Here is a 23,224-nt window from a genome sequence, read left to right on the forward strand (position 1 = left end):
AAACTTTAGTTCACATTTCTGAGGGATTAAACCGTCTAGCTCAAGAATGGGTCCATCTGTTCCCAGCTGCTCCCTAAGGCTGCATTTGACTTTTGAGGAGATTGACCTGCTCGGCTCCTCTTCCCGTTTCTGAGGCATTTACAGTCCCCCTGTAGATGTTCGGGGAGATAGGCCAAGAACAGCCAGGGGCAAAGGAAGGGTCTGTGGCTCCTGTTTCACCCCTTTTTTGAAGGTCTCACAGAGGAGGCTTGGTGGGCTTTTTGAAGAGACTGGCTCTTCCGTACTGTGCAGAGCCCAAGCTGGAAAGGGTCATCAGATCCCCTCCCGTAGGCAGGAAAGGAATCAGGCAGACTGGAAACACTGGCTCCCCAGAATGCACAAAAGGTAGCAAGGAGAGAACAGCAGTGACACTGCATTTGCCTGTCTGTTGGAAGAGACTATGACTTGTGGGCAGGAGCACACTGTCAATCTCCGTGGGGAGGAGAGGGGGGAAATCATGTCTCCTGCATTGAGATCTGCTAGGCAGTCGTGTGGCCGTCAGTACAGGTACAGAAATTCTGCAAAGTGGCAATCCAGTCCTTCACTAGTGCCGTATTTTTTTTTAATTATCTCCACTCTTTAGTGCCTTAGGGTACGTCTACACTAGCCCCCTAGTTCGAACTAGGGAGGCTAATGTAGGCATTCGAACTTGCAAATGAAGCCCAGGATTTAAATATCCTGGGCTTTATTTGCATGTTCCCGTCCGGTCACCATTTTTAAATGCCACTAGTCCGGACTAGCTGCTTGCGGCCAGTTAGTCCAGGAGAAGTAACAGGTAATTCAAACTAAGGACTTTGTTTGAATTACCGTTTAACTGCCGCATGTAGCTGCAGGCAGTTAGTCTGGACTAGAGCATTTAAAAATGGTGACCTGACGGGAACATGCAAATAAAGCCCAGGATATTTAAATATTCGAACTAGGGGGCTAGTGTAGACATACCCATAGGGAAGATGGAGGCCATATATAGTATACTCCCTTCCTAAAGTCCACATTTAGGATGATATGGCTTCAATGTGCCCAGTAGGTTTTTCCACTCATTAGCAGAATAAATTTTATTATGTGCACAGAGGCATGTGCAGATGTGCACCACCAAGAGAAACACGTGTTGCTGGCTGTGGCTGCTTTGCCAATCCGCTGGGCAGCATCTGAATTTCTCCTGGGTGGCCGCCCAAGTGCTCAAGTTTCAGGGAACACTGTACTGCTTCCCACTCTGGGGACACTGCTATGAAAGTGCCATTGTAACAGATCTGTGGACTTTAACACAAAGAAAAGGAAAATGTATCTGTGCTCACTTGAAGATTTATGGGGAGAGGAGGAAATAAACTTCACACATCCTAGCTACCTTGAGAACAAACAAATCCTCCAGAATAAAGATGGCATTTAAAGATTTGGCTGTAAGGAATTAGAAAAAAAATCCTATTCTCTGTAGTAAGAGGAATTGTGCTTTTCCCCCTAAAAGTATGGTTAGCACAGCTGTACTTAGGAAAATAGATTTGAATTAACTGGGCTGAAGAAGCTTTCTCAAGCGGGGGCACTTCCGAGAGACAGAAATTTTGCTATTGTAAGCGACTGACAGGGCTGGTTCTAGCCCCAAGCTGCAAGCAGACGGATGTACCTGCTGTAATGGATCTATGGACCTTATTAATCAAATAAAAGAAATTTTCATATAAGTACAGATATATTTTCCCGTTATCAATCCTCCCTAGCTTAGTCAGTTCTCACCAGAAAACACTAAGGCACTTCTCCTGGAGCCCTTTTTCTTTGCCAATTTTTTTTCCAAAGATTTGAGCACTGGAGCTGTGTCTAAAAATTGCATTTTTTTAAAATGAGAGAACGTGTATTTTTTTAAACTCTCTCCTGATTTGAAAAAAGAGTAAATTGTTTTTTCTCTACTGCGCTAAAGTAGAAAAACTTCTTTAGGTAAATACCAGAGATGGAAAATTTCAATGCACTAGATGAAAGATTGTGTAAATTATGAGAAAGTGGGGCGTTATAGTGGAAAGCCATGTTCCACAAACATGAATAGCACTTACTTATGAGAGTTTTCCCATTGAAATCCATAGGACTATCTGTGTGAGTGAGTGTTATTTGGTTTAAGTATGTTTTGCAGAATCTGTCCATTCAGTGGCATTATAACTAGCATTTAGACTGTGATAAGAAATCTAACAATAGTAAATAGCCTCTAGATCTGCACAGCAATATCTCTTCTACTTTTCTCTGTCAATGAGTCTATGGTATCAGTACACCCGTGTGCAGCAGATATGTTTACACAAAATAATGTACTGTATAAACAATAAAATGCCAATATAAGAGCATAAACTGATGGACTAATTTACAAAATCAGTTCCTTGAAATAATCTGGATTGTAAAATCCTGTACCAACAGTTTGTGTTTCTAGCTCTTACAAAAGTCGAAAATATAATGAATTAGCAGCTGAAGTAAAAGATTAGAGGTAGAGGATGTGAATTACTTGTCTGGGTTCTGTGTTGAGTCCTATTCACTCTACAAATGAGATGCTAAAATTATAGCTGCATTGAGTATTGTTCCACTTGTTAATGCTACTGAAGTTAAGGGTCACACTTTCTACTTGGAGAGCTGATTTTTTTGGGATTAACAAAAGCTATTTGACATTACGTTGGGGCTGGCACTTTGTGTATAACTTGCCTAACCTGGTATATATTTTCCTAAAACAAATGTTGTAGATGGAACTAAAGCATGCAGGTAGGAAATTGCAGGTGCTTCTAATGGTTTCATTTTAAAAGACCAGCTGTTGCCAGCAGTTGGTCTTAATGCTGAATGTAGCTATTTGTTTTATATTTAAAATGGCAAAATAAAATAATTGTGATTAGCAGCTAATACATGGTACGTCTAGGTTTTATTAAGAATAGGAACAACACTTTGGCTGCTCTGGGAGGAAGTTTGAGGATCCCCAAGCCCCCACGCACACACATCCCCACGCTCCCGGTGCAGCTAGATCCACTACTTTCACTGCATAGAGGGGTAGAACCATAGCCTAGCTCTCGCTCCCCACCTGCCAGCTGAGCTGGCTAGGCCTGGATGAAACTGTTTGTTGAGTCTCCCCAAGAGAAGAGCCATGCCCCAGTGCATGACTATGGCTTATAACCAACCCTACCCCTTGGCTTGTAGCCCAGACTTGATAACATTAACACTGTAGGCTCTGTCGTTACTGCTTATAGAATTCTGGCGTAAGGTGGCACATAGAAGAAATAGTTATAAATCCATGAAAGCATGAAGTCTACAGGTGGTAAGAGAATAAACCAGGATAATACAGTAGAGTTGCAGACACAAAATTGGCCATACTCACTGAAACCTCACTGCTCCGTAAAGGTTTCTGGTTGCACAGGGGGATGAAAGGAACTTAATACCCATCAGGAAGGTGGCACAAAAGAAGGTAAGAAATCTCCTGTGTCAGAAATCTCCTGATGGCTCTTTGCACGCCAGGTATGGGTAGGGAGACAATAACAAGCAGAGATGTAAAAAGTGGCGGTGGACTGCAGGAGGGAGCTTTTAGGGGAAGCGATGTAGACCATGCTGAGTTATCGCTTCACAAATAAGGAGGCCACTGTTGAACAAACTGGACAAGAATAGGAACGTGAGTGCACAGATTAAAAAAAACAGAGACATCTTGGTCTGGACAGTGGAGAGGAAACTCATCTTGGCAGCTGCATTTTACTTTGACTCAGGGAGAGCAGTATGACACAAGGAGAAGGCCAGTAGTGCCAGTTTATTGTGTGATCTCTAATACATGAGGCATGCAGGAATATAATTACAGCAGTGGTTCCCAACCTTTTCGAGCATAGGGACCCCCTTTTTGAGCATAGGGACCCTATTAAAATTTCACAGACCCCCCCCCCAGGCGATCCATTTTTGCTAGCCCAGTTAAACCCTTCCCGCCACTTTAATAGCTTTTGAACGGTTAGAGTGGAATGACATATTCAAAAAAGATTTTAAAAAATTGGTAAAAAGTGACTGAACCATTTATAAGCCTACTCAAGAGAACACTCACAGCTTGTCAGCTTCAGCATGGGCTGAGAGATGTGCAGAGTGCAGGGCACGGAGCAGCTGAGGTCCCATTGGTTGCTGTTCACCCACGCTGCTTGCAGAAGTCCTGTCCCCTCCATCTCCTACCCATCCACGGAGTGAGGGGCCTCTCATGGCCAAAGGGAGCTCTGGAGCTGCCAGCTCCTCAAGGGTGGAATTTCAGGAGAGTAGGGAGTAAGGGTGGAACTTCAGGAGTGCTGGGGAGGGGAAAGGCAGCAGCTGTGTGTACCGCATCACGGCTTGCTTTTGTTCCTGTTCCCTGGACACTAAGGGAGCGAGGGGAAAGTGCTTGCATCCCGTACATGCCTCTCACACACCAGCCAGGCATGAGAGGCATGGACGGCATACAAACAAACACTTTCCCCACGTTCCCTTAGCTTCCTGAGAATGCGATCAAAAACAAGCTGCATCCTGGCACGCATGGCTCCTGCCCCTGCCCCGCCTTCGTGCTCCAGAATGGGGGAGAAGAAAAGGAAAAGAAAAGTAAGGGTGGGCCCACTTCAGTGGGCCCCATCATTCTTTTTTAAAACTTTCCATGGACCCCTTGCAGTGCCCTCACAGACCCCCAGGGGTCCTCAGACCATAGGCGGGGGTATCACTGAATGATAGTATTGAAGGGTTTATGAAATGCAAGTGCCGCTTTAAAATCCTTTTCAATATTTTTATTGCCACCATATGGTGTATTGTTAATTGAAGAGCAGCTGATGTCTTTCTTGCATTGTTGTTGGCACCCTAACACGCCAGAAGGGGACATGCTTCTGTGGGATAGGCACAAGCAGTAATGGGGAATATAGGGACAGTAATGTATAAATTAGTTGGGGATGCATTTGGATGAAAGGGTCTATAAAAATGCAACAGTGTGGAGATAGTGGGGCCAGCCTGGTATTTGGTATGTTTTATACCATGCTGCCTTTTAGCACTTGATTTTCCTTTGAGTTTTATAATCAGAAGAATATATTCAATTTCACCTTTCTTGCCAATGTTATCTTATTTACAAGCCAGACTGGGTCTGTGTCAGTGGGCAGACTGCTAAATAGAAGGTGCTAATCAACCACAGACTAAAAATAGACAAATGAAGAATATACCACAAGTAGCTGGTATTTTGACATATGGAAAAATATAACATACTTAGTTTTATGATGCTCTAGGCAGCTAAGAAAAAGATTAGACTGAAGAAGCCATAATAATATGCAGGTGGGAAATGAGCAAAGAACTGAACCACAATAAAAAAAAAAACTGAATGTAAAAAAGATAAAATAGGAAAATTGTGAGAGAGGAAAATAAGAAACTGAAGAAGTTCAATAAGAGAAACCTTATAAATAAGAGGCTACATTCAGATTAATATTCTGCATGGTGGTGTTGTGATTTAATACCTCTCCAAGACACTACAATGTTTTCTATTAACACAAATCTATTAACGAACAAAACACCCTCATTTATGTGTCTCACCCTAATGGCCATTAAAATAAAATTGCCAAGAAGAAGCCTCATTTAACTGGGCAGATTATTGAAAAAATGTCCTGTCATTTTACTTGGAAAGCCACTAATGTAGAAATCGGGAACATTTAAAGGGCTGAGGAAACTAATCTGGCCCGTGGCTTGTCTGGATCCGGCCCATGAAGTTTGGAGCTTGTCCTCCCACCCCCACCCCCACCCCCCCCCCAGCAGTGGGGAGATGGCACTGGCACTCCAGTTTGCAGACCACACAGGGCTGTAACGCAAGCACCCAGTAACCCACAGCACCCTCTAACACCCCCCTGTCCTGCTCAGACCCTGCATCCCCACCCTGCTCTTGCACCCTCCCTCACTCCCTCCTGGGGTTGCCAGGTGTCTGGTTTTGAACTGGACAGTCCAGTATTTGAGCTTTCTGTTCGGGAAACAAATTGAGAAAATATAAATGTCCAGTATTTTTTAAGTAAGATGGAATGTAGATTGTGATGTCATGTCAAGTGTGTCCGGTATTTTTGTTGAAACCATCTGGCAACCCTACTCCCTCCCAGGCTCTGCACCCCTCTCAGCCTGTTCCTGTACCCTCCCTCCCGCACACTGAACCCCTCATTTTTGGCCCCACCCAAAGCCTGGAGGGGCACAAAATCTACTAGCTCTGGGCCCTCAGAAGAGTTAATCTGGCCTGGGGGATAGTCCTGAAGCTCAGCCCCCGTCTGGGCTGGAGCACAGGGGAGTGAGGTATCTCAGTTGGGGGTCACATAGGTGAGGGCTGGGGGCAGGGATTGTTTCTCACTTTTCTGTGGCCCCTAACTGATTTTCCTGTGGGTTACTGGCCCTCCACCCAATAACGGTTTCCCACCCCGATTTAAATGAACACTATCAACTTGAATTTCAGTCAGTTTAAATGAAAACCGAGTCCAGTTGTTTCAGCAATTGCCATTGTCCCTGATTCCTCAGGAAGTTTTTTCTGGTTTTATGGTCATGTGTTCCTATTTTCCTCTTTTAAAATAAGCTTTCTGTGCTAACGCTCTAAACCAGGGGTGGGGAACCTCATGCCCGTGGACCAGGTGTGGCCCCCAGCTTGCCTGGATTTGGCACTCCAGTGTCTCCCCCCCCCCCCCCCATTTGTGTGCGGCCCCAGACTGATTTTCTGTAGGTCAGCGGCCCCCAACTCAAAAAAGGTTCCCATCCCCTTATCTCAGCAAACAAGAGGGGAAACTGATTATCTAAATGGGAGAAACAGGAGAAACTGACTATACACAAATATCCAAGGTAAGCAAACAAGAAAAAAGAGATTTTGTTTTTCTGATTTACTGTAATAATGCAATTGTCACGTTAGGTCTTCCTTACTATTAATGGGAAGGGGGTTAAAGATAAAGGCGGGCAGAAGTGCAGCTTTAAATTGATAGTGTCCTTTTTAAAAACAAAGGAATCAGAATTTTAGTGCAGTTTTTTTTAAAAGGGGTGCACATTCAAGCCAGCACACAATTGCATCTGCATTTTTTGAAAATTCAGTGAATTATGGACACTGATATTACCAGTTAGACACCTACTCAGGAGGCCATCTTGAGAATCTGTGCATTTATCAGTCTCTCTAGTCTTTTGTGACTGTGCTTTAACCACAGAAATCAGCATAATGTCTATTTAATATCCGCTGTGTACAGAATTAGTGTTTTGTAAACCCTAGTTAAAAACTAACTGAAGTCCTTGGGAATATAGTTACAGAGAATTATTAATTCTAACAAGTGTGACTTCCATGGTCCCATCAGGCTAGGCAGAGCAAACCCTTTGGTGATACAGATCTGCTACTGCTAGTAGAAAGAGGAAAATTATTATGTCCGAGAGTTCCAGTTTGGAGTAACACCAGACATTCTTGCCTGCAGTTGATTTGGCATTTTAAGAGGAAATATTAAAAATAAGTATCAAGCAAAGAAGTGCAATTTGTCTCCATATTTGATTTTTTAATTAATAAATTAAAAAGATTTTTAAAATAATCACAACCCTGATTGATCATACTGACCATAGCTTACATTATTTATTTATTTATTTATTTATTTATTTATTTATTAATAACTCAGTTGTTTATCTTAAAACTTGAAAATAAAGCATATTTTCCTGTCAGTTTTCTCTTTTTCTGATTTGACAATCCTCAATTCTCCTTGTATTGAATCAAACTGAAATCAACATGACTGAACTTACTTTGACTTATATGACTTTAACTTACATGACTGGGTTTATTTTACTTTACTTTGTCCTTACTTTGACAGATACAGGCAGTCCCCGACTTACGCGGATCCGACTTATGTCGGATCCACACTTACGAACAGGGCTTTTCTCACCCCGGAGCTCACGGGCGGCGAGTCGCCACCCGTGTCCTCCGGGGCGAGAAAAGCTTCTCCCCATCTCCCTGGTCTGCTGGGGGGGTCCAGCAAAGCTGCCCTCTCAGAGGCAGCAAGTGAGGGGGAGGGAAGGGAAGGGAAGTGACTAGTCGAGTCTCTAGTCGACTTTCCAGTAAACATTTGCTTATTGGATTGTCGACTAGTTGATTAGTCACTTACATCCCTAGATGTTGCCAGACCACAGAGTGCCAGACTGGAGAGGTTCAACCTGTATAAAGAAGATCTGAAAGTTAGTGTAGGCTTTTTAATTTAAAAATATCAGGCTCTGCCTGTCTTGTCAGCGGGAGGTTTCCTTAAGGGAACAGGGAAATGGGGGACAGAAGTGTTGAATCTTTAACAAGGACATTTTTCTTCCCAATTGTGTATGAGCTTCTTGTGTTGAATACATGTTAATGAAAAACAAATAGAACACAGTATTTGAAAAATTCTGACCAATTAGCTTTCAATCCTGTTACTCAGCACAGTGGTCCCCAATCATTTGAGATTGCCGGGCGCCAGGGGACGTGGCCGTTCGCCCACTGGGCGCCAGAGGGCGGAGACACTTGCGCGCCTGGGGGCGGGGCGGGCCCCCCCCATAGCTGTGCGCCTGGGGGCGGGGCCCCCCCATAGCCGTGCGCCTGGGGGCGGGGCCCCCCCATAGCCTTGCGCCTGGGGGCGGGGCCCCCCATAGCCGTGCGCCCGGGGGCGGGGCCCCCCCCATAGCCACGCGCCCGGGGGCGGGGCCCCCCCAAGCACCGCACGCCCAGGGCTGGTGCCCCCCCCCCAAGCACCACGCACCCAGGGCCGGCGCTCCCCCATGCGCCGCACGCCCAGAGCGCAGGCGGCCAATCCGCGGCACTCCCGGGGCCGGCGCTCACCGTGCGCCATGCGCCCGGGGCCGACTCCGGCACCATGCATGCGCCACATGCCCGGGGCCAGGCCAGTCCCGAGCACTTGGCAGGTGCACACAAATACCCCCGTGTTGGGGACCACTGACTCAGCATTTGTCATCACCTTACTAGTTTTCCGGTTCTTCACAGATTAATATTATTGAACAAACAGATGAGGCGAAATCAGAAATTCTAAAGTAAAAACAAGAAGGAAAAAAACATTTCTTTAAAAAATAAAGTACTGTCAAGCTCACTTCTACATCAAAAAGAAGCAAAGAGCAATGCAAACCCCAATTTTATGTTCTTGTATTGTGCAGGTCGCCCTTTAACATTTTGATTTATGCCTGCTATTACAGATGACAGTACAGCAGTGCCCATACTATAGCTGTTTGATATTTTGGTCATGCCAGTGGAATACAAGAACATCATTAGGCCATTGCTTGTGCAAACTGACAAGATTTCTCTGACTTCAACACAACTTCGCTGATTTATTCCAAGCTGATTTATTGTGGCCCACTAGTTGATGAGCTTATGCCAGAAAACTAGTAGCTGTGCTTTACTTTTTATTTCTCACAATATAGGCTAAGTAATATTCCACATGCAACCAATGCCTTAGTACTTTTCTCTCTTGGAACTGTTGTATTGCTCTGAATGTAGATTAGCAGTTGTCAAAAGACTTAGTAATAGATCCTCAGCTGATGCAAATCTGCATAGCTTCCTGAAGTCAGTGGAGCTTGCTCTGATTCTTTGATTCTGTCAAAAACATTTGAATACTTCGTGGTTATTTGTCGTGGCCCTGGCAGAGGCTCCTAAGCAGGACAGCGTGAGAGAAGGTTGCATTGCTCCAGTTTATGGTTTCTGAAACCGGTAACTAAAAAAGGAGTTTCATCCCTACGGCAATCAACCTGACACCTCTGACGAGTTCTCAGTTCCCATTAATAATTGTTTAAAAGGAAAAAAAAAGAGTCTGCAGACACACTCCTTACTATGTTTTGTTTTCAAACAGGAAAAGCCAACAACAATGTACAGTGGGATGAGGACTCCGTAGAATACATGCCTGCCAACCCAGTCAGGATCGCATTTGTCTTGGTTGTTCATGGCAGAGCTTCTCGGCAACTCCAACGCATGTTTAAGGCTATTTACCATAAAGACCATTTCTATTACATTCATGTTGACAAGGTAATATATCACTGGTTATAAATTGCCTGTCTCATCATTTGTCAATCTGTCCCTCTTTGTCACCTTCTCCAACATTCTTTTTATCTCTGCTGCATACTGTATGTATCACTTTTTGTTTTTCCATCTGTCCTATGTTTTATGCCCAACTGCAATTTTTTTTTAAATTCTTTCCTTCTGTGACTGCCTTCATTTCTCCTTATGTGTCTATGGTATCTGTCAGTGTCTGTCTGTCATATGTTTTGTAGTGGTAACTGATAAGTCATTGTAGGTTCTGATGTACAATTTAAGTGCAATCAGTGTTCCCAGGCCAGATGAAAGAGAATAAAACAGAGGACTCCTGACACTTTCAAATTAGCTTGCGCTGAATGAAGGGATGTGTTCTTTAGCACCTCTTAGGGGGAAAATAGCAAGCAAATACTGAGTTTTCCAAGATAAATATTTGCGAGATAAATTACCAAATTCCAGATACCATTCATAATTCTCCGTGTATTTAAAGCAGTTTTACTTAACATAAAACTGACAGCAGGCCAAAATAAACTGATTTGAAAAAGCTCAGATTTTAAGATGTTCAGATGGTTAGAGAACACAAGTGGAAAGGTTCCTTTTATTTTATATTTTTTTTCTTAGTCTGCTGAACATTTTACTTTCTTTCCCTGTAAAGCGATCCAATTACCTACACCGGAAAGTGCTCCAGTTTGCTAGCCAGTATCCGAATGTGAGAATCACCCCTTGGCGAATGGCAACCATCTGGGGAGGAGCAAGTCTTCTGTCCACCTATCTACAGAGTATGAGGGATTTAATTGAGATGAATGACTGGCCCTGGGATTTCTTCATTAATCTTAGTGCCGCCGACTATCCTATCAGGTATGGTGAGCCCTTTTAAAAATGTATTTTCCTTCCTAAATGAACAATGGAATTTTAATTGTACATAAGGCCAAAATTTCGGTATTCTGACACAAGACGCAGAGGAACATTCAACCAAGGCACCAGTTTCATCAGTCCCTATCAGGAAACTCCACCCAGTGGGGCTTTCAATGCAGTAGCTTTCCCAGATCTCAAAAAGAAAAACATCGGTCCATTGTCATTGCGTCGGCACCATCACTTTTGCCACCAAGGCAATGGCACCACAAGCACAGAAAAACCGTGTGCACACCATTTTCCTGCCACTGCCTGTGGCTATATGGTTCAGGAATGTTGGTTCTTTAAGTTGTGAACCTCAAGCTTGAAGAGAATTATTGCACTCAGAACTCTGGTAAGCTGTTTGCTGTAGCCGGCCCTTGTGTTTCAATAAATTTGAAAAATATGCATAGAGATGGATTCCATCAAAGAAACATTGTGACATTTCTTTTTTGGTGCTTTTTCTATGCAGGATAATGATAGTAGAATGACAAATAAGTTGCTGGGAGTCTACAGCTGTATCTTCAGCACCAACTATTGCCTGAATAACTTTAGTCAGATGGCATCAAACATCGAAGTTCATAGGTCACCACATGACTAGGCTTGTGATTCTAAATGAAGCTATATTCTCTCTGGATTTACAAATTCATGCTCCACAGCTGTATTCAATAACATTTACTAAACTGTGCAAAAGTTGATTCTCTGTTTAAAAAAAAAAATCTAAATGTGCTTCAACAGTTATTTTTAGGCTATAAGAATTATGAAGAACAGAAAATTCTCCTTTTGATTTTTACTCCCCGTTGTGTCAGAAGGAATTAAGGAAGGGGAAGTGGCTTTGTTGGGTAACTCTTCTAACACATGATTGTGCCATAAAGTGTTCCTGATAATAATAGCATCTTATATTCCATTTTGCTCTGTCATAGCCTTTTATCTCAAAAGCTTCTACATCAGCTCAAAATCAGGAGCCAAGCCCTGAAATCCTTACTCAAAAACTCTCTTTCAAGTTATATTTGAAAATCAGTGGATGTTTTTGGGTGAGTAAAGATGTAGTGAAAATTCAAAAAGGGCTTAATTGTTTGGGCGTTATATATATCCACTACCAAAGGAATACAGACAGCTTTGTGGAAGTGAGTAGCAGTCAGGAAAATAACTTGGAAAAGCAAGAAGCTTAGACAGTGTGTTTGTAGTCTGAACAGAAAGATTTGAAATATGAACTCAAGGTTTTTAAATGCCCGATGATTGAGACTCTTTCTCTAGCCTTGGGGGAACAAATATGACTCATCATTCCAGCTATCAGGTGGAGACGATGATCAGCTCCCTACATTCCTGACTTAGTTGTTTAGGAACACTAAATTATTTCTTAATTTAGAACACTTTTTCAAGACAAGTACTGCTATACTGATCCCAAGCTGTAGTGTGACAGAAGGCACAGCACAACTAATGATGAGGGGAGAAAATAGGGGATATATGGTCCAAGGACAGTCTTTACAGTGTGACAGATTCTAGGGATCTGCATAGGGATGGATTTGATGTCAGGTGCTAAAGCTCTGAAAGTACAGTGTAAACTAATTCAGAGTTATTCTAATAGCCACATCTTGATAGCTCTACCAATGATATATGAGGGAATGGTCAGAGGGACTAGAGATTGATGACATCATGTCAGCTCAGGGGTCTGTATTAGGACGTCTAAGACTGGGACCATGATCTGTAATATTCTGTACTATATTTAGTTCTCTCTGGGGTATGTTTAAATAGAAAGCCAAAATTGTCCCATGGCCATAAATTGTCCCATGATGTATAGTTGAGATTTTGGCCAACCTTGTATTAATAGAGTCACAATTGTAATATGGTGTTATTTAATGTTTTTTCAGCAGTGGAAGCCCTAAACAAGTGCAGCTAGAGAACAGATATTACAACACATTTTTCTTCCCAGCTATGGAAATTCTCTTGAAGTTCCACTTCTCTGCTGTTTTGAAATCACATCTAGGTTTTCAACTGTAGGCCACTGGTCTGAAGTGTACACTTCCCATTTCTGTCACAATACTCTAATTTCAGAATTTACGCAAGCATCTTGAAGCTGTACTTCAAAAGCACTTTATTTTAATGGGTTTTTTAAAAAAAATAACAGTTATAGGTACAGATAAATGAAATTCAAATACATAATTTTATCATTATAAATACACATTTTTCAAAATGGAGATGCTATAAATTTGTGTTCTTTAGCAAGGCATTTCTTACACGGCTGTAAACCATGTAGGAACCTGAATATTAGTGCAAGAAATAACAAGGAGCGGATTAGGGGTTCTTTTTTCTTTCCTTTAGATTCCATGTGGTGATTTACCAGCTAATGGACTAAAAACAGTTTACACTTCTTACTCTGGTTAGTTATATTGCAATTGTTTTGTTAGGTTTCCCCTCATAAGAACATATGAATTTAGTGGATTAATGTATTTTTCCAGGGCAGCTCCACATTAAGCTTTCACTTCCCATCTGCCATTCCATCTGTGACAGTAAAACCCCTAGTCCTTCTCTTCTGATAGATGCAGGCTAATCCATCCTTGTGCGACAGAATAATGCACACAATAGTTCAGGATCCGCAGCATAGTGTGAAGCCCAAATCTCTCTTGACGGGTTGCCTGATGTATTCACAGGTTACAGTGCATTTGCAAACACCTCTCTCTCATTTATCCCCACAAGAATTATCCAGAGGTAGGTGTTGAAAATTATTAGAGGCATGAGAAGATACCACATGAGAAGTCAATGAGAAGATTGGAACTATTTCATTTAGGGAAGTGACAAGTAATAGGGAACATAATAGATATGTGTAAAATAGTAAATGGGCTGGAGAAGGTAAACCCAGGGGGTCCTACTCACCCTTTCTCATACACTAATACGAGGACTATATGCTCTTTGGGGCAGGGACTTTTGTTCTGTATTTGTATAATGCCCAGCACAAAAGGATCCTGGTCCAACACTAGAGTTCCTGAGAGCTACTGCAGTGCAAATAATAATAATGAATGTAGTACAACAAAGAAACATTTAGCCAAATTTGTAATCAAAACACTTTCCTTTAATCACTAGGCAATTGGCAGTTTGAAGTCCTGCATGTCTGATTCTCAGCCATGTGGACCAGCATTACAACTGACTCTCTTGTTAACATCCTAAATGTCAGGCTCAGGGATTAATTGCCAGGCAACTGAACTGCATTCTCCCCCACTAGAAGTGGTCCTTTCAGGACAGGAGTGGGTCAATATGGGGAAGCTGTCATTGCCTCTCTTTGCAATTTAGGTTTTCATGAGTAGAGGAAATCAATCTTTCAGAACCACTACTTTCATTCAGAAGTAAAAGAAACCGACTGACCCTCCTGCCCTTTATTTCAGCTTAATTCATATTGCCCTCTTGTCATCATGACCTAAAAATAATTTCCAGTGGGAACCTTGGTTAGCAGAACCCAGTGGAAAAGGTATCCGTGCCCTTAACCTCTTGTTTTATATGGATACCAGTTTGCATTATTTATTGTTTCAGACAGACAGCATCAGGCACCCAACCTTATGTTTGGGGACTGAAACTTCACTGCTAACAAGATGAACTACAGCAGGGCAACTACTAATGTTGAATGTTTAATGTGCATTGCAAGAGTCCTTAGAAAATGTGGCAGGTGGAATATTGTTCCTCTCAGAGTAAAAAGCTAAGTGAGTTTATTTAACAGCACGTGTCAGATGTCAGTGCTTTTCTGGGCACAATGCAGATTCTGATTGCCAGCTATTGCATGGTCTTTTAATTAAAGGTCAAACAAAGTTATTACTGTAAGTCTTGAAAACACAATAGAGTGGTCACAAGATACAGTTGCTTATTATAGGAGTCCATAATAGAGGTTTCTCTACATTCTAGACTATTATATGTAACTGGGGCAAGAAATGCTGACCTTGTATTTTTTTTAATCATGTGTATAGTGCTTGGCACAACATGCCCATGATCCCTGATTGTGCCCCCTACCACCACTATGATACTAAAAGTGAATAATGCTATGTGAATATCTGGAAGTAGTGCAAGGACATTGCCATATCTTGTGTGAGCAGACTAAATCGGCCTTCAGGAAATCAGGTAGGATTACTGATTCGATTCAGTTCAGCTAAGGCTTCTGCCATGTAGAAGAGTCTCCAGAGTGGAGCGACAGGATCCTAGTACATTTTAAAAGTTACTTGGGTAAAGCTTCTAGAAAATATAGGGAATGATCTTGGCTAGGACTGTTACAAAAGATGGTAGATGATAAAGTCAGTGGAACTTAGTGAATGCACTGTCCTCTGTCATTCTATATACCGTTAAGTGCATGGTATATTGTCCTCATTCCTTTGTGTGCTACTCATATACATGTCAACAGGTAAGGCCCAATGTTATCACGAAATTTAGCCAAGCACTTAATAAAAAAAATCTGAGACTATTGCTTAAAATTATTTGACATTTTGATGTATTCGTTATAATTAACAAGTATTTGCAACTTTTATCCAAAGATCTAAAAGCACTTTATAAACATTAATGAACTTCACAATACCCTGCATAATCGGAAACTTTATTTCACAGATGGGTAAATAAACACAACATTTAAATAGTTCTTTCAAATGCAAATAATTTTTTAGCATGAAATAAAGACCCCTGACTCTTGCTATGTTCACTAGGCCAAGCTTCCAGTTGTTTAAGAGATTTGTAGTATTTTTAACTGTCCACACAAAGTGGATCAACCTTCTCAGAATAGTAAGGAAGCTTTCTTCACTCATCTACCTCTAGTAAGTCTTTCACATCTAATCATGTATAGAAAATAGCTTTATATGCTTGGTATATCATATGCCCTCAAATACTTGCTTGGGACATCAAAAAATGAAACTCAGAAAACAAAATGGCTTTGAGAAAAGTCATTATTTAGAATTCTCATTTCTGAGCAACCAGATTAAATCATATTTTGGGAACTACATAGAAAACACACAGGGCCATAAAAAGCTCCTTGGAAACTAAGCAGAAAAGTGTTTGCTGGGATGAAGAGTTCTGGATGGTCTTTAGCTTTTCAAGTCTGTTGGCACTTGGAAATAATTCTAACTCGAGAGCGTGCAGAAAGAAATTTAGCCTTTAGAGAAGTGTTACATCATTCTTTCCAGTTGTTATTCAGGTGACAGGACAGTCAGAGTGAATAATAGGATCCTTGTTTCAGCCTTTCGGCTAGATTCATCCTGCATGGAAACAACAGTGACTTCAGTTTTATTGAAATGACATCAGAGATTATTTGTGTTCATTCTGCTCAGCCATCATGTGCTGAAATCTGAAAGTTGCAGCCATTTGGTTTGGAACCAGTTTTTCCTGGGCACTGGACCAAATGACAGAAACTTTCAGGTATTTGACCAAAGAACTGAAAATGAGAACCAAGTTTCGAAAAGTAGATTAAATCACTAAAGGAGCAAAATATTCAGGATTTTCCATATGCAGGACTGATTAAAGATGTTAAGGACTAGTTGACTATCCAATAAGCAAATTCTTATCGCATAGTCAGTCAACTAGTCAATTCCCCCACCCCCCATTGCTGCCTCTATCTGATAAAGGCAGCAAGGGGAGGGAATCAACTAGTCAACTGACTATCCGATAAGCATTTGCTTATCGGATAGTCGACTAGTCCTTAACATCCTTAATCAGCAGGAGGAACCATGAGAATATCTTGTTTTGGGAAGGAACCAAAAATAGGGCAGTACTAGACTAGGAAACTCTCTTAAAGGGACAGCATACCCTGTGACTGTTTTTTATTTTATTTCTGACTTGGATCAATCTTCTATTACTTTAGGTCCTGCATATCTTATTGCCTCTGTATAAATCCATGGTATGCCCACATCTTGAATACTATGTACAGATGTGGTCGCCTTATCTCAAAAAAAGATATATTGACATTGGAAAAGGTTCAGAAAAAGGCAACAAAAATTATTAGGGTTTGGAACGTGTCCCATATGAAAAGAGATTAAAAAGACTGGGACTTTTCAGCTTAGAAAAGAGGAGACTAAGGGGGAATATGATAGAGGTCTATGCAATCATGACTGGTGTAGAGAAAGTGAATAAGGAAAAGTTATTTTCTGTAATGTAAGACCTAGAGGTCACCAGGGCTGTGTCCAGACTCAGGGGTTTTTTCGAAAAAAGTAGCCTTTTTTCGAAAAAACTTCACCTGTGTCTAGACTGCAGCCGCGTTCTTTCGAAATTAAATCGAAAGAATGCGGCCTTTCTTTCGACGGTGGTAAACCTAATTCCACGAGGAAGAACGCCTTCTTTCGAAAGTGCTCTTTTGAAAGAAGGCGTTCTTGAAAGCAAACAGGCTTTTTAGAAAGAGAGCATCCAGACTCACTGGATGCTTTCTTTCGAAAAAGCGGCTTGCTTTTTCGAAAGTTCCGCGTGCAGTCTAGACGCGCTCTTTCTAAAGAGGCTCTTTCGAAAGTATCTTTCGAAAGAGGCTTGCAGTCTAGACATAGCCCAGATGAAATGAATGGGTAGCAGATTTAAAACAAACAAAAGGGAGTTTTTCATGCAGCCTGTGGAACTCCTTGCCAGAGAATGTTGTGAAGACCAGGATTTTTACAGAGTTCAAAAAAGAACTAGAAGCTTCATGGAGGTTAGGTCCATCAATACTTATTAGCCAGAATGGGTAAGAATGGTGTCCCTAGCCTCTGTTTGTCAGGGGCTGGAAGTGGATGACAGGAGAGAGATCACTTGATTACCTGTTTCTGTTCACTCCCTCGTGGGCATCTGGCATTGTCCATTGTTGGAAGACAGGACACTAGGCTAGATAGATCTTTGGTCTGGCCTAGTATGGCCATTCTTATGTTCTTATGAAAACTACTGCAATGGAACATTTGTTTTGATGCTAATGCCTCAGGTTTTTTATCTCAGCATAGCTGCTTACACTGTTTGCTCAGAATATCTTTATCAGGCAAGCCAGACATCAGCCCACCCTTAATTCATCACAGGGAAGCTTTTTTTTTTTTTTATGTCCACAAAGAATTTATCTGTGGGTTTTTTCTTAACTCTACATTCTGTCAGAATTTCAAATATGTGCTTCTTTCTCAGACTCTGAAACAGCACCCTCCCCGACGCTTCCCCCTATCAGCAGCCATCACTTTTGTTTGTATGTTTGGGTTTTTTTTTTTGTTTTGTTTTTTAAATTGTCTTCTGGGTCCATACGACTTAATCTGCCAGAGCACACAACGAGGCATTTAACAGTTGAAGCTGTTCAGGAGGGTTTGTAAGATTCATTGACATGAGTATGGCTTTACCAGTTTTGCTTGTATCTGGTGCTGAAAAGCTCATATCTTTTTCAAAGCTTAAAGGATATTGTAGCCGTAGTCAAGGTTTTGTTTTCTCCTCCTTTGCCATCTGTCCCCTTGGATTGAAAGTTGAAATGCTGTTTCTGTTTTGAGGGCAGTGCAGTACCTGCGGCTCTATTGAGATTTGGTGGGTGCTCAGCACCAAAAATCAGGAGCCTCATGTTCAGTAGAACAGAAAACCAATGCATCCCAAATTAGAGGCCATTTTTGGAAATCCCACCTTGATATGGGTTAGGGATATATTGATAAAGTACATTTTTAAAATAGCAGCACTGCTTAAAGCACCCTTGTAATTGCAGTACTTCCTTGGCAGTACATCATCTTGTTGATTGCTGTACTAAATGCTCAGCCCTTCATCCTTATCCTCTATAAATTCCATCGTCCAAGCCAGTATCTGAGGCCACTCATAAGGCAAGCTTGGCAGGGGAAGGACCCAGATGCCAAGCTTTATAGTTTAATGGGCATTGCAGCATCTGAGTGCTTGTTGGCTTCCTGGTGGGCTGGTATATTTTCTCTCCTTTTGCTTGGCTCTGCGGCTGCTTACTGGGAGGGGTGGGGGAATGTTCTCTGTTGAAATGCCAAAGGGCCATCATGTGGATGCTACTTTCCTTTTAGATACGATTTATTTTTGATTTACTTATGATTGAGAAAAGATCAGTTTTATAAAGAAATATAAAATACTAGTTCTCACTGGATCTCTACAAAAAATCCAGTCTTGTATATATTTAAAAAGGAATACTTCTGGAGTTATTGGCAGTAATGGACCCTAAATGCCACAGTAACATTTTAGGGTCTGGTATTTTGGATCCTTCACTGGATACATTTGTATTTTTGTAAGGGTAGCTCATTCTTCCTGCTCACTGATCATGCAGAAACAACTTAAAAAACAACAAATGGTCCTGCAGCACCTTAGGGTACATCTTGACATCCTGTACTCCTCAAAAATGAGATTTATAGGATCTTTCGAAAAAGGGTTTTATTTTCTAAAGATTCCCATCTAAACTGCCAGTTTTTTTTTTAAAAAGCCCAGTTTCGAAAAAAACCGGCAGCCGCCATTATGCAAATGAAGCACGGGATATTTAAATCCCGGCTTAATTGCAATATCGACTTGCCTAATTTACATCCCTTTACCAAAAAAGGGATGTAATCTAGACACAGCCTTAGAGACTAACAAAAAATTTAAAAGGTATCATGAGCTTTCGTGGGCACAACCCATTTCTTCAGATGAATGGAAGTGGGTTGTGCCCATGAAACCCCATGATACTATTTACATTTTTGTTAGTCTCTAACATGCTGCAAGAATATTCATACTTTCTTAAGTTTTTTCAGATATAGACTAACACAGATACCCCTCTGAGACTTTTGATCATGCAGAGAGATCCACAGGCAGACTCTTATTCCCATAGGGTATGTCTACACTACCCCGCTAGTTCGAACTAGCGGGGTAATGTAGGCATACCACACTTGCAAATGAAGCCCGGGATTTGAATTTCCCGGGCTTCATTTGCATAAGCCGGGCGCCGCCATTTTTAAATCCCGGCTAGTTCGAACCCCTCATTCCACGAGGAGTACAGCTAGTTCGGATTAGAAGCCTAATCCGAACTAGCTACTCCGTGCCGCGTGTAGCTGCGCGGCACGGGGTTCGCACTAGCCGGGATTTAAAAATGGCGGCGCCCGGCTTATGCAAATGAAGCCCGGGAAATTCAAATCCCGGGCTTCATTTGCAAGTGCGGTATGCCTACATTACCCTCCTAGTTCGAATTAGGAGGGTAGTGTAGACATACCCATATGGAATTGTAAGGAAGTCACTTTTTTTAATTAAAGGGTCATCATAGATGTCCACCTTTACCACATTTCTTACTTTCCACTATCACTTGTGGCCCCATAATATCACAGAAGGATAAGTGTCTTTACATTTTCTGGCAGGCATATCACATTACTGAGCATAGAATATGGATAGTGGGACTTTGGGAAGAGATCTCACAGTACGATTGAAGAATGTGTTTACAAGCCTTCAGTATTTAATATTTAAACATGTTGTGTGGAAAAATTTTGTGCATTTGCTATGGAAAAATTTGTGAGAAGGAAAGTTTTATGTTACGTCAGGGGGGCGTTTCTGTGTCTCTCTATGTCTTTACTCATATCACCATTATCTGAACAGCTTTAACTAGAAATGAAAATGTATAATAAATAATAAGATGGCTAAGTCCCATTCATCCATGCTCCATTGCATTCGCCTTTTTGCTTCTCAAGCTACCCGGTAAAGGGTCTTATTGGCTGCAGCTCCAGACAGAAAGCATTCCTGGCTGCTCCTGCTTTTGCTCTCATCTGCACCTGATCAGAAGGATGAGAGGTTTTTGAAGATGAGGGAAGTCTCACTAGAGAAGTTTGTGAGTTTTGCAATGCACTCTTCTTCATAGAGCTACATCTACACCTGGGACCATACTACAGACAGTGAATGCAGCTACTCATTGAAACTTCTTTCTGAGAGAATGTTGCACTGGCTTATGGTAATTTTCTGGCTGTAATTTAAGGTACTGATTTTTATTTCTAAACCTCTGCATAGTTTGTGTTCACTGTGGCTCAACAGTAATCCTTCTGTGGTTCTGTAGCAGCTGTGATCAGCTGAGGTGCTCAAGTTAACAATAACTACCTGGGGTTGGAAGTAGGGCATTTCTCCTGACAGGGTTCTTTGCTCTGAAAATTGCTTTCCCCTACTCCCTTTGTGTGTCAGAGCCAGAATTTATTATCATTTGGCTCAAGTAGAACCCATTTTCACACTATGAATCATCTTCAGTTCTCTGAAAAGAGACAAAACTTTGAGGGTGTGAAACTGTGAGACCAAACTTGCAAGAAATTTTAATGTCTTTCCATTAAAAATGTGTTGCCACCCATACCAAATATTCAGGTGATTTTTTTCTTAATTTTTCATTTTTCTTAATCTTAAATCTTCCTAAAGATAATAATTTTATTTTTATATCCATTTGACATTACACATCTACCCTTAGATCAGTGTTTTTCAAAGTGGTCCACTGACCCACTCTAATAAATTTGCTACTGGGCCTCTATGGTTCGTTTACTTACCAGCTTCACAGCCACAGAGCCTCACAGCTCCCATTGGCTGCGGTTTGCCATTTGCAGCCAAGAGGAGTCACAGGAAGCAGCAGCCTTGGTCATGCTGCTTCCCGCAGCTCCCCTTGGCTACAAATGGTGAGCTGCAGCCAATGGGCACTGCGAGGCTCCATGGTCACAGAGCCAGTAAGTAAACAAACCAGAACGGCCTGGTAACAGCTTTCTCAGAGTGGGTCCGCGGACCACTTGGAGAAATATTGCCCTAGGTCTCAGTCCTCTAATAGGATTTGTATGGACAGATATTTGCTCCCTGGTGGAGTCCTAGGGAAGTCAGAAGATTCCACACAGATGCTAGAGTCTCCCAGTTGCGGAGTTGTATGCACTAGCAAAGAACATGATACTATTATGCCTTAGCACAGGGAGTGAGCTAGAATGGATAATGTTAATTCTGCTGGAGACTAGCAATTTATTTTACATAAAATATTCTCAGTCTTTTTTCCCCCTCACTTTCTTCTCTTTGCCTTTGAAAGAAATGGGTGCTTTTTTATTATAATTACTCAGCTTAATGAGGAAAGCATCTTCCTTATTCTTTTGTGTAAAAACATCTCAGATAAATGAAAGGAACGTATAAATCAGAGGGAAAAGTGACCCATTGTCTTTAATCTGCATTTGTATTGAATTTTACTTTCTGCTTTCATTCCAAACACGAGTGAATTTAATTTGGAAGATAGTGATGAGAAATTGCTGATAGTCACACACAGTCATTTATTTATTTATTTATTTATTTGCTTATTTAATTATCAATCCAGAATCTGGATTGATTTATATATCTGTGTTTGTATGTATTTATTTATTTAACTAAAGTCCCTAATTTGAGTAATGGACTTGTTGATCATTTTCTTCGCTTTTTCCACTTGCTCATTTAATCAGTGATTATTGTTTTCATCAAAATGGGATGTAACATGGGAAGATGATGTTCTCTGTGAATATGCAACAGCTGACAAACATGGAAAAGCACAAAGCAGGCAGCATCTTTCTCTACTGAATTAAATCCTAGTGCTTAGATAAACCTAAAACTCCATAATGTGTTGATTTTAATAATTAAATATCATTGGGTATTCACAGCTGTTTAGAAAAATCACTTAATCTCTTTAATTTTGGTTGAGATTTTTGTAGCAAGTGGGATGAACTCCTTTTAAGAATTAAACATGTTCACTGTTAACTCCTTCACCAGTTGCCACATGCCTCTGACAAAGCATATCATAGATTCCTTAAGTCATATCTCTTGTTTGAGTGCTAGATGAAGGTCACCACTCAGTACCTTAAATGTGATGGAGCCAAATTAGATGCTGTTGGAACCCTAAAGTGTTCACACATCTCTGGAGCCCGTGACCAGAGGTTTTCAGTTAGAAATGTATGTTTGGCTTGCCTGTGTGCTCTGTAGAACTTCATGCTGCACTTGAAGGGTAGATAGAGCTGAGCAGGCAAACCGCCCACAGTTCTTTCTCAGCTGCCTCAGCCTGACACTGAGCTCTAGTGTGTCCACCTCATGTGTACCTCAGCGTGTTTTGTGGTCGTTGTTTAGTTAGTTTAATGTATCTAGTTAATGTTGCTGATGAGATAGAATTAGTCAGATTGTTGTGAGAGGTATCAGTTTCCCCCTTTTTTTTAAATTTAATTTAATTTTTTTGCTTTCATCACTTTTTCTGGGAAGCTTATTTGGCCTGCTGGGGCATGCCTGGCTAGCGAGGTTTCAGATGCTGCCTCTCTTGTCAGGAGTCTGTTCTGATCAGCACTGACTTCTCATTGCTTGGGAGAGTCCCACATCTCCCAACAGTGTTAACTTTTGCTTTGCTCTAAAAATGAGAGCTGGGGAGAATCGGGACAAAACTGAAACTGTTGTTGATAG

At 41.5% G+C, this 23,224-nt stretch overlaps 1 protein-coding gene across 1 annotated transcript in view; it reads left to right on the plus strand.

Moving 5' to 3' along the window:
- Positions 1–23,224, plus strand: part of XYLT1 (xylosyltransferase 1) — a 399,566-nt gene that overhangs the window by 266,106 nt on the left and 110,236 nt on the right. The window contains exons 4-5 of the mRNA XM_075899380.2: positions 9,825–9,997; positions 10,659–10,861. Of these exons, the coding sequence (XP_075755495.2) occupies positions 9,825–9,997; positions 10,659–10,861 (376 nt within the window). The remainder of the gene's footprint in view (positions 1–9,824; positions 9,998–10,658; positions 10,862–23,224) is intronic.

This window comes from Pelodiscus sinensis, chromosome 15, assembly GCF_052426305.1.
Source record: "Pelodiscus sinensis isolate ZL-2025 chromosome 15, ASM5242630v1, whole genome shotgun sequence".
Lineage (NCBI taxonomy): Eukaryota > Metazoa > Chordata > Testudines > Trionychidae > Pelodiscus > Pelodiscus sinensis.